The 12,788-nt window shown below is 40.0% G+C and overlaps 1 protein-coding gene across 1 annotated transcript in view; it reads left to right on the forward strand.

Moving 5' to 3' along the window:
- Positions 1-10,507: 10,507 nt before the first annotated feature.
- GAP43 (growth associated protein 43) overlaps positions 10,508-12,788 on the forward strand; it is a 151,572-nt gene continuing 149,291 nt past the window's right edge. The window contains exon 1 of the mRNA XM_049874574.1: positions 10,508-10,664. Coding sequence (XP_049730531.1) covers positions 10,635-10,664 — 30 coding nt within the window. The 5' untranslated portion in view covers positions 10,508-10,634. The remainder of the gene's footprint in view (positions 10,665-12,788) is intronic.

Raw genomic sequence — 12,788 nt, forward strand, 5'->3', positions numbered from 1 at the left:
GTATTGAAATTATTACATATTGTTCAGACTAAATTTGGGCTCTTTCTGGGAAATCCTTTTTCGAGGGTCATTGACAGGCATTTTGAAGGCATTCGAAATGATGAGGACCCCAAAACTGAGCCACCTGAGTGCGTTGAAATAAGCTCATGTTTTGTCAGACATAATGGGAGGACTCACTACTGAATATGGATATCATTTCTTCACAGCTCTTGAAGTGAGACGTGGGCCATGCAGGAATGCTGTTTTCATTTGTTGAAAATAATCAAAACTCACTAAAATTTGAACATAAAGTTTATTCTGAGCAGTTATTCTATATGCATAGAGGGAGATAATTTTGATTGCAGAAAAAGCAAATGGCTCCAAGAAGCTAGGAACAATGAGGTTTATAAAGAGGATAGGAGGGAGAAATATAGAAGATCGACCATTGGCTTATCTTAATGTGACTGATTGAACCCTGCCTTCCTCCTTTACTGAGATCATCTGATATCAGATTATGTCTAGCCCGGCTGTTAAAAATTTAACCCTCCAGAATTACACTCCACCTGTTGATGGTGAAAGGACAAAGTTCTAGAAGAACATGCGGATGGGAGATATTGTTGTGGCCATCTTTGGAAACTACAGTCTCCTACACCCAGTGGAAGCCCTGATGGCATAGTGATTAAGTGCTACGACTGCTAACCAAAAAAGTCAGCAGTTTGAATCCACCAGGCACTCTTTGGAAACTCTGTAGGACAGCTCTACTCTGTCCTATTGGGCCCCTGAGTTGGAATGGACTCTACAGCAACAGGTTTGGTATTTTTTTTTTTTACACCTAGTGTGCAGATTGTGATGAAGGTTAGGGATAATGAATGTAAAGTACCTGGTATGCAGCCAGACATAAAAACCAAACCCAGTACCATGGACATAGTAGCTGCTAAATAAATTATTGTTATTATTTAAAAAAAAAAAAGATTGACCCTCCATCTACCTGCAGATGTAAGACTTTGGAGATTTAAATTAGGAGGTAATAGTTTGACAACAACCTTTTTCTAGCAGAATAAGACAAATTTACATTGCTATAGAGCAGTTTCTGGCAGGTTTTTGCAGTTTAGTTCAGGCTTTTCATGGTTAATATTTGGTTTTGTGGATAAGAAAAACTTTAAAATCAAAGTAAGATGTCTTATATTAGTTTTCCTATTCAACACATTTCAACCCAAAGAACTTTCTCCATGTAGTCTACACTATATTATTGCCAAGATCCCTTCTGAGAGAGAAAGAGGAAATAAGATGGAAAAGGGAGGACTGAGGGAAGTGCATTGAGAAGGAAAGGAGCTGGCTGGCTCCACTCTCCGCCTTAATTTTGGCCACACAGTTAATTAAATGATCTTATCAGTGATGCTATACCAAAAAAAAAAAAGACCAAATTCATTGCCATTGAGTCGACTCCAACTCATGACGACCCTATAGGACAGAGTAGAAGTGCCTCATAACGTTTAAACATTAAAAGATGCAATTTCTTCTCCCTTGCCCCTTTTTTGCCCCTAGTACCCGCTCCCATTGTTTCCTTCCTTCATCACTTTCCAGCCCCTTGGAGACTAGGCTGGGTGTACTAGAAATATCTCTGATAGAAACCGTTGCTTTCTTCTCTCACCTCATGCTCATTTTAATCCACAGAAGGCAGTTTTTGAAATCCTGACTTTGACTGGGCTCATTGCAACATTCAAAACAACAGCAACAAAAACTCAGAAAAACAAACCAAAAAGAAAAACAACTCAGAATTTAATTATTATTTTTTAATCATAAAATATAAAAACTAAGAAGCAAGCTGAGATGAATAAAAGATCAAGTAAGACTGGATCTGGAGCAAGTGATCCTTTGGAAGACTCTAAGGCTGATTTATAACCATCACTCCCTGAGCATCTCTCTGAGATGGGAACAGCCTGCTCGACCATGTCATGAACAGAACCTACGCAGTTTTTCTCTCTTCTAAAACTTATCCTTGACTGCTCAGTTCCTTTTTGTTTTTTAAATTTTTACTAATGACTAACGTTCTTTTCAGACTGTGAAAACAAATTATATGATCTAAGAAAGTCTTATGACCACCGAAATCACCCCAGGAGACCAGTCACCCCCTGGGCAGATAAGATGATACCTGGGGACCTTGATCACTGGAACCGTCCCAGGACAGAATGACATTCCACAAGTTCTTGAAACCTGTGATTTTGCCCTATAAATCTTTGAGCCAGTCTCAATTTGGGGGAGACAAGCTTTGGAGGAGATCATTCCCCTGTCTCTTGTGTATCATTGCATGTTAAAGCTCTTGCTACTCACCTTACCCCTGTCTCAGGAATTGGCTGTCTGAGGCAGGCAGCTCTGACCCGAGAAATGTAACAAATTTTGGCACTCAATATGGGGCTGTAGCCCTCTGAGACACGGTGGGCTTGGGCTTGATCATCAGTTCTTCTGTCTAGTGGCTTTTGGGGACCTTGTTCATCCCCTAAGGAGCTGTTGGGCTGACTCAGGCTCCCCACAGCACCACGGGTCCTGGACCATGTTTTAGCAGGTAAACAGGAGGCAAGACCTGTTTAGGATTCTAAAATGAGTCCACGACTCTCTCCCTGTTGCGCTCAGGGCCAGGGCGGACAGTGCAGACCAGCATGGCTTCTGGAATTGGATCCTAGCCCTTGGCTTCTGGGGCGAGTGGCGCCCTGGATGACCAACTCTGTGAGTAGGATCACAGAGAGGGAATCCAGGGAACTCTAGAGTGGGAAGGCTGTGTGGTGGCCCTTGGAACAGGGAAGTCTGGGAGGTTGAAGCAGTCAAGATCACCCCCGTCATATCTTTTGGTGGTCTAGGGGGTTGAGGCTGTCGAGATTACCTGCTGCCCTTGTCTGTTAGACTTGTGTCAGTCTCAATGTTCTTTGTATGCCTGTTCACGTGTACTTGTACCCCCGAATCCTTGTAACATCCTCATGGCAATCTTGTATAAAAACCCCCCACCAGATTCAAGAATTATTTTGGTCTAAGGAAGTTTACTACGCACAGGCTAGCTTGGAGTGTTGTCTCTGGGAGGTTAGGGCCTGGGATAAGGATTCCAGGGATCCTAAGAGAATTGAGTCAATCTTACCCAAAATTGCCAGAAACTCTTTAAGAAACTAAAATCCTGATGTCCTTGTTTTGTGTGGTATTGTTCGGTGAGTTTATGTGATCTTTCTGTTCTAAGAGCTTGCTTCTGGTCTAGGGCATTGTATTTAAGATTCAGTTTGGTATCAGGTTAGAGGCTGTGGCTGACAGCTGTTGGTTTTTTTAAGGCTGTCTTAGAAGCTCAGTTCTTTCCTCATCCAGAAAAACTGTGTCTTGTGTCTGTCTTAAGATTCAGATTTTTAGTAACAACTTAGATAAACTTTTAAATGAATTGGTCTATTTGAAAAGTACACCAGGATTTTTGTTATATATGTCAATCTTAGAAGCAAAAGGTTTCTAAGTAACTTCAGTTAGATGTTATATAAAACGTATTTTATTTTTAAAAAGGTAATTTTGTCTTAAAGTAAAAAGCCACAGTTCCGGATTTAATCTTGTCTTCTACCAGGAGTTAAAAGGTAGGTAGGGCTGGGCAAGAGCAGACCTTCTCAGCCCCCAGCCCTAGTCTCCAAGGTTGTGTAGCTCCAGGGAAGCTTACGAAAGGCTCTTTCCAACTAGGTAGAAACCATTTTAAGACAAGAGATAAGGAAAATTGCTGTTTTATTTTAGTTATCAGAAATTGGGTGGATCCCAATCATAAAAGACCTGTAAACAATTTCTCTCTATTGTAGGAGAACTTTAAGAAGTCAAAAATAAAAATATATATATGTACATATATATGTATTTGGGCATGCAAATGAGTAAGTTCATTTTTGCTACTTAAAGGGATGTCTTATAGGAGATATGCAACAAAAGACATTTAAAAGGTTCATTGAAAAAAAAGAAATTTATTTGATAATGGTCAAAAGTTTTATATGTCTGACTGAAGTTTAATGGTTTAATTTATGGGATTTTTAAGAGCTTTAATATTAAAAAAATTTTTTTAATATTAAATAATATACATTAAAAAATTGGGTTTTTTACTGTTAAAATAACAAAATTTTCTTTGACTACTGAGTTAAAGAGTTAATGTCTTCTTTGTGTAATCTGCCTCAAAGACAAAGGTTTGATCTCTCATTAAAATAAGATTCCTGAGTTGAAAACCAAGCCACATGGCTTTGAGAAAAAAAAAAAAAAAAAAAAGCTAAGTTTTTTTTTTTTTTAACTTAAAGATCTTTGGCTAAATAACTTAAGTATTGTTTCACGGTAACTTATCATAAACTCCTGACAAGTTTGAAAGACCCGAAAATTTTTTATAAAGTGCTAAAAAGGTTTATTTAATGTGTTGTAAATTACATGGAACATGTTGTCAAAATCAAGAGAAGTGCCTGATTCTTGATTGGGTTAAAATTCACATGTTAATATTTCCTCATATTTTTGCCTAATATTATACAGCAAATGCATATATGTTATGCCGTTATTTAAACTTTGTTTTTTTTGAATCTAGCATCATTGAAGCCAGTGGTTTAATTGAGGAATTCACATAATTTACCTACGACGTCTTTTTTTTTTTTTTTTAATTACTATTCAGGTATTTAGAGACTTGATAATCTTTGTCTATTCTTAGTCAGGACTATTATGTATTATATCTGAAGCCCTTTAATACGCAGTTAATGGTTGTATTTAGAAATATTTTTATCTACAGTTTTTTAACTTATTTTATTTGGCCTTTATGTTGTACTTGTAATTAATTTCTATCAGGTCTTTCACTATTAAGGGCATTATTTTTATAAATTAATTAGGGCCACATGAAATTTTGTCATCTACAGATGAGTTTTTACTTTGCGGATTTTCTGAAAACGTTTGACCAGAATATCTCAACAAAAAAAAGATGGACTATATTGGACTTATGAAAGGGACTATGACTAGACTCAGTCAAGATTTTCAGAGCTTTTATGCAGATGCTGGTGGGTTCACAGACTGTGGTCCATCCAGGATCATTTGGAACAGAAGTTAACTACGTAAGACTGGGTGAATGAAACGATAATATGGGTTTTATGTAAAAATATTGCTGATGTTTTTAAGTCTTTCTTTCTGGAAATAAGAAATGCTTTAAGGTCTTACTTTGTAGATATAAGAAACCATTTTCCTCTTTTCTCCTAAATTATCTAATTAGTGGGTTTAGATTTTGTAACTCTTGAATTAGAAGTTCCTGTTGACAAACTTAACAAAGTTATAAATATTATAACCAGAAAAGTGTCTAAAATTTGAGCTATGATTTTACAAATTAGAGTAGCATTAGATTTCCTATTATTTCTCTCAAGGAATAGTTTGTGCCTTGATTGATAAATGTTGCTGTGTTTACATTAATATACAGTCTCAGGTCTTAGAGAACGTAGTAGCTGCTGAGGTGCCTGAAAAGCAGTTACTGATGCTGCCTATGCAAAAACGAACACCTCACGAGGTTTGTTTCCTTGGTTCAAAGACCTTAGAGTCATGGTTCCATTGGTTATTTCAGACAATAGGTCTAACGTTATTGGTCGGTGTTTATATTCTACCTCTTGATTTGCTGTATGGTGCCTGAGATCTTAAAAGCCACATAGTGCTGAATTACCATTTATTGAACATTTTTGATCAAAGATTCTCTAACACGATCATGATTCAAAAGAGGGAACCATAAAAGAGTTGTAATTCTCCTGGAATCCAGATTTCTGGCTTTCATAGAGTTGGGGCAACCTACACAGGCCATTGCCTTTGGGTGTCCTTTTGAACCTCAAGCTTTGAGGAAAAACTGGTTCCTGAAAGCCACTTTGAGTCAAACAATTGTCCAGATAAACTAGCAAGACTATTTTTTGCTCTGGGCGTTGTACTTTTTTTTTTTTTTTTAAGAATTCAGTCTATTTTGAGAAACTGACTCCAAAGATCCATAAATAGAGTTATGTTCAGGGTAAATCAGCAATTGGTTTAATCAGTCTTGAAGTCAATGCTGTATGAAATAACTGCCTAATGTTTGTAATCAAACTCTCACCCTCTTGCTATACAGAAAATTACGTATTTTAAAGAAGTCAGGTTCTCAGAAGAGATTGACCTCATGGCTCAGGCTCCAGCTTGTTTTAGTTTCCACTCCTGCTTCTGAGAAAGTGAACCAAGACTGCTATTAGGTAAACCAAGGAGGGGCAGCTTGCCCTTGGGAAAAACAGTATGTTTTAGACAGATTAACTGGAGACCTCCAGCAGGAGAAGCCCACCCTGTATGATCTTGCTAATCATGTATCCTTTAAGAGAAACTTGTTTTTCACATGTGCATTTTTCTGTACCTTCTGTTTTCTATAGACAAACTTTGTGTGCTTTATGGATATATGTTTTTTGTGTGTGTGGTAGAGTCAACTAAACTCATTTAGATGATCACTTTCCAACTGATAGTGAGTTTACATGGGCAATCTCTTGTTTAGATTGCTGGCGAATACATGGGCAATGCACTTTGAGAGTCTTAAGATTATCTTTAGGTATTTATAGTAATGACGCCAGTAAATACTCGAAAAATAATTGTTAAATTTTTTACCCATTGTAAAACGAGAGTCAGAAGAAAGCCCATTGGTCCAACACTCAGGGTATGGTTGGCAACTTTAATTCCTACTTACGGTATATTTGAGTTGGAGAATCTTTAAGAAATTTATCAATCACTATTTTTATGGAACAAAGGAAACACTGGTGGTGTAGTGGTTAAGTGATATGGCTGCTAACCAAAGGGTTGGCAGTTTAAATCCGCCAGGTGCTCCTGGGAAACTCTATGGGGCAGTTCTACTCAGTCCTATAGGGTCCTATGAGTCAGAATCGACTCGAAGGCACTGGGTTTAGTTTTTGGTTTTTATGGGACAAATAACAGGAGAAGTTGCTAGTGAGATGGAAACACAACAGTGATCTCTGACGTCATTAAGCCAAGGTGACATGACATAACAGAATAGCCTTATATTTTTATTTATTGGTCCAAGAAAAGTGAGTCTGTGCTGTAACAAATACCTCTTGTTGCATTTGGATATATAACATACAAGAGAAGTAGAACACATAGAATTGGACAACAAGGTACTTGGTTACGCACTATAACACCCTTACAAACACCAGATTTATTGGGTTGGTTACCATCAGGAATAAATACATGCTAGATCACTTTTTTTTTTTTTTTTTTAGATCACTACTGCAAGGGATAGTCCTGACAGTATTAGACATAACAAAATTTATCCTCTATTATCTTACACACTTAAGAGACAAAAGAAAAGCCTCAGGCTAAAATGTTGATGTACATTGAGTCTGCAATCGAAGAGAACTTTGCTTTACTTAAGATCGTGGTAAAGAACCAGACGGTATCCAGTAGAAAACCAGCACCTTGAGTTTGAAGAGCCTCCAATGGCCACCATCTAGGAGCGTGACTAAGTCCAGGAATTGATCATTGATGTGTTATCTCCAATCTCCAATCAAAGAGAAGGAATGATTTAAGACATTCCCTGTCCTTGGACATAGAAAATGTGACCCAGCTGGAGCTGGGCTCACAAAGACTCGCAAGGACACATCGACTGGGCCCTGAGGTATAAAGACGATAGCTAAGATCCTGGTGAAGAGCCAGGTGGTATCTGGTGGAGAACCAGCACCTGAAACCTGTACAAATGATTGCTAAGAAAGGCAATTCAAAATGTAGGATCGCAGTTTCTAGCCAATCTGTGAAAAGGTGAAGCTTTCAATGGCTTTGCCCATTTTTGTACCCTGTAATATTCTTTTTTTTTTTTTTTTTTAATATTCTTAGGACTCAGGCAGACATAGCTGTGGCAACATGCTTATTCGTTTTCCCATTCTTGCCTATTCTATAATATTCCTTGGATTTGGACAGACATGATGTAGCAACTTGCTACACTTTTGCCTTTTGGAATATATGAATCAGTTGAAGGACTTAAGTGACTGTTCAAGAGACAAAACAAAGATGCTAAATGAGTATCATAAAAATAAGCACTGCCGAGGTATTAAGAACTGTTTTTGCTCTAGCCCCTTTATTAATTTGTATTTTAACCTTTGCTTGAGTTGTTCCTTTTCTAGACAAGCTTATGTGTCTTGGCGTATGCCTTAATGAGTTGGTGTCTTCTCCCTGAAGGGTAGAGTCATTTCAAGGGATTCATAAGTTCCAGCTCCAAATGATGGTTGCTGAGGGATTTCAACCCATCCACCATCAAGAGGAGAGACAACAGCCCAATAAAGGGCCAATGTAGATAGAAGAAGGTACAATAGTTTAGCTCAGACAACACGAGAGTTCCACTCCTCTAACGTTTAGGCCTCTACACCCCTATCCAGCAGGAAGCAGCTAGAGAGACTCAATGCTGTGTTTCCTAAAATTGAGAAACTCATAACAGAAAGGGGGGATTAGAACAGGCTGCTCAGCCATGACATGAGAGCAGGACCTACACCATTTTTCTCTCTTCTAAAATCTGCTCTTGACTGCTGAGTTCCTTTTTCCTTGTTAAAGTTTTTACTAATGACTAATGTCCTTTTCAGACTGTGAAAACAAGTACTATGCTCTAAGAAAGTCTTATGACCACTGAAATCACCCCAGGAGACCAGTCACTCCTGGGGCAGATGAGATGATACCTGGGGACTGTGATCACTGGAACCACCCCAGGACAGAATGACATTCCACAAGTTCCTGAAACCTATGATTTTGCCCTATAAATCTTTGAGCCAATCTCCATTTGGGGGAGACAGGCTTTGGAGGCAATAGTTCCCTTCTGTCTCCTATGTATCAATATACATTAAAGTTCTTGCTACTCACCTCACCCCTGTCTCAGGAATTGGCTATCTGATGCAGGCAGCTCTGACCCGTGAAATCGCTGTAACAGGATAGTCCATTCTAAGGTGAGTGTACCCTGGATTTTTAAAAATATCTAAAGCACCTATTAAGCTCAGCGATCATGATAATAGGTGTGATAATGAGCTGTATAGTTGACACCTGTTAACTAGGCTTGTGTCTAGGTGAGACTAGAAAGAATATGAGCTATTTAATTTGAGATGGTTGTCATTACTAATGAACAAGTAGAGAGTTTGGAAAGTTCTTTGAGATATTCACTTGAAAATGTTGCTAAAATTTCTGAAAAGTACAGTCTCTGGGGTAAAACAACTACGTATTGAGAATGGCTCCACTGTGCTTTGCATATATTATATTGTTTGGTCTTCACAAAATGTTAATGATGTTGGCGTATTATTCCCAGAAAACGAGTTTCGGAGAGGTTCAGTAACATTCCCAAGAACACACAGATATAAATATACAGACAGAGAGATGTATATATACATATATAAAACAATTTATATATATATATATAAATTGTTTTGGATAAATTTAGTAATTTTTAAAATATTTCCTTCCCCAAAAATTATGAAAGGAAATTGAAGGAACTGAAAACGTGGGCTTCATGGTGTAGCTTTTCTTCTCACCACAGAGGAGCTTGCTTTTATTCTTCCTTCTCAAATGAAAAATATCATTTTGGTAACTACTAGCATGACACAGACAGGTTGTTCAAAGGTGCTCAGCTTTTTGAGTAGAATTAGAAGAAACCACAATTTTCAAACAGGTTTATGCGCATTAAGAAATAACTACCGGGCAATTTTAGATATGGATGCTAATTACTAAATGTTAACTACTGTTTCCCAATTAAGTGCTTGGAAATTTAAGATACTCTACATTCATATGTATTTCTCCAGGCTGCTGGCGCATATGTGAGATAGATTTGTACATTTTAAGCTTAGGTAAGTATATTTATTTTAGGTATATATATATACATAGCATATAATATTTATATACTTCAGTTTTTGAGGGAGCTTAACCCCCACAATGATTTACTGTACATAAAATCTAAATGGCAGACATATATTGTATAGGTCTGACTACAACTGTCTTTGGGAATAGCTGTTCGTTTGTTTTTTTGATATTGGGAAAAGAAGAAAAGAGTCACTAAAGAAATATAAAGCATTCCTCAAGCCCCTCTTCTCTGAAACACATTCCACCCAACCCTCAGATCTGGTTGGGATATCTTTCTCTCTTCCCCCACCCCATCACCCTCTCAAATGCAGTGGGAAAGTCAGTGGGTAATTGGGTCCAGATTGGAGATGCTGAAATATTCATGAGGCTGGCAGGGGACTGGGAGGGGTTGACTGCCTAGAATGGGGGTGGGGGCTGGGGGAAATGATTAGTCCTTGAGAGCTAGTGAACAATTCTGAGAAAGAGACCCAGAGAGAGAGGGAAGAAAAAGATAGACAGAGCGGGAGGGGGAGAAAAGAAAAGGGGGAAGAGGAAAGGGGAGGGAAGAGAGGAGAGAGCCAGAGCAAGAGAGAGAGAGAGCATGTGCAATCAGCAATAGCTGTGGACCTTACCGTTGCTGCTAACTGCCCTGGTGTGTGTGAGGGAGAGAGAGAGAGGGAGGGAGGGAGAGAGAGGGAGAGCTAGCGCGAGAGAGAGAGCGAGCGAGTGAGCAAGCTAGCAGAAAAGAGGTGGAGAGGGGGGAATAAGGAAGAGAGGAGGAAAGGAGAGAAGGCAGGAAGAAGGCGAGGGAGGATACAACCATGCTGTGCTGTATGAGAAGAACCAAACAGGTAGAGCTAAAGATTTTTACTTCTTGCTGTTGGGAAATTAGCAGAGTCCAGTATTTGCCTGTAAAGGCAGAAACATACTGGAACTGCTTCTGCTCGGCCACAGGGCTCGCGTTTCCTTAGCATGTGGCAACTGACGGGTGCATCTCAGCTTTTATGCTTTTCCGTCTTTCCTGTTCTGGTTTGGGAATGCGGCTCCTAATTAGGGTGAGGGGAGAAAAATATCTATATATGCCTGTTTGGCTAGAAATAAAGATCCCCCCCCCCTTGGCTATTAGTCAAGGCTCAGCATTTTAGGTCTCTGGTTTTGAGGGTGTGGATGGAGAAAGGGGTGGGGGAGAAGATGTAGGCTCTACCTCAAGATGGGGAGGCAATCCTTTATATTAAGTCCAAATAGCAGGGTTGAGGGAAACATATTGAGGGCTGAGCATTGCCTGTTCTGGCGTACCATTTTCTCACATGGGCTGCAGAGAAACCTTATTTCCTACACGCAGGAGCTTTGAATGGGCGCGGGTATTTATGGAAAAACATGTGAAGGGTTTTTTTTCTTTCTTTTTTCAATGAATGAATGAAACTGTAATTTGAATTTTTTTTTTTTTTTTTTTTTTGGTAAGAGAACCTAAAAGCCAGTGGGGCCAGGGGAGACATTGGCTGTGTGGATGGAGAAAATCCTGGTCCTAAGGTCGGTAGCTGATTGTGCACCAGCTGGTCGGAGGAGAGGGTGGACCACGCCCCTAGGAAGCTTGGAGCTCTGATGGGATGGGAAAGACCAGGCCGGTGTTACCTGTTGGAAACCAGGGCTTTTCCCTTTTCCCCCTTTCTCTGGCATCTTCCCGGGATGGTCAGTGGTCAGGGACGTGCTAACATTCTGGATAATCTGCATGGTGACTCTTTGATCAGGAAGAGAGACCCAGAGAAGATTAGCCAGAATTAAGTTCCCTCCCCTCTCCCCCACTGCCCAGGTTTTTCTTCCATTTCAAATTGCTCACATATTTCTTGCAAGACATTTTAGCAACTTGATTGGCCTGAGGGTGGGAAGGTATGAGGGGTATGGTATTCCCCAGCAACCAGCAGTGCGGTGACATTCTCCAAACCAAGCTTTCCCACATTTGTTGGAACACGTTTGGAGAAGGTTAAAGAGAAAAATGGGCTTGGGATATGGGTGAGTGTTTGTGTGTGTGTGTTGGCGTGTTCGTGTGTGTGCACGCGTGGGGAGGGGACAGTTTGGTCCAAAACCGCCCTTGGCAGATTGATTGGCTTAGGGGTGAGGTGCCAGAACTCAGATTTGGGCATTCTTCCTGGGAAGGCGTTGGATATTGGGCAATTTGTAATACACTAGCTGAATCCGAGGGGGGTGAAGGGGAGCGGCGAAAAAGCAGCCAGCCAGCCTGGCACGTTTAGCCAGCGCCCTGGGAGGGAGGGGTGGGGAGGGAGCCTGAAGAAGGGAGAGGAAGAATGTCAGAGTAGTGGGTGGAGAGGCAGGGAAAAATTAAATAAATAAAGGGCAGACACCCTGGGTTTTGTTTGTGGGTGCAGAAGGGCTTCCTTGCAGCACTTCCTAAACTCTTCTCTGGTTCCAGAGATTGATGTTTCCATTGGCTGTTTTTTTTTCAAACCTGGACATTCCCTGTCCTTGTCTTCCTTGGTTTGAATACATAAATGCAGTAGATACAGGTGTCTGGCTTAAGCTACAGTCAAAGAAACATTCTGAGGTTACCCCACAGGTGAGCTGGGGAGATATAATTTAAGGAGCCAGAGCCCTAAGGAAGCCAATGCTATTCTTTAAAAAAAACTTTGTAATTCTGGAAAGAAAAATATGCCGGTTTGCACCTTGGCTCAACCCTATTTACACACATTTCAAGTCTACACACATCCTCTTTGACAAAGGAAACCGACCATGATTTTTAGAAAGGGAATTGGGGCGGGGGGGGGGGCAAAGGAATTTCCTTCCTCCAAATAAGGACAGCTGCCTTCATTTTGCAAGGAGCCCTGGTGGTGCAGTGGTTAAGCACTCGGCTGCTAAGCAAAAGATTGTTATGTTCGAACCCAGGAAAGGTGCTCCAGCCTTGGAAACTCTCTGGGGCAGTTCTACTCTGTCCTAGACAGTTGCAGAATCCTGCAGCAATG

Source organism: Elephas maximus, chromosome 1 (assembly GCF_024166365.1).
Source record: "Elephas maximus indicus isolate mEleMax1 chromosome 1, mEleMax1 primary haplotype, whole genome shotgun sequence".
Classification (NCBI taxonomy): Eukaryota; Metazoa; Chordata; class Mammalia; order Proboscidea; family Elephantidae; genus Elephas; species Elephas maximus.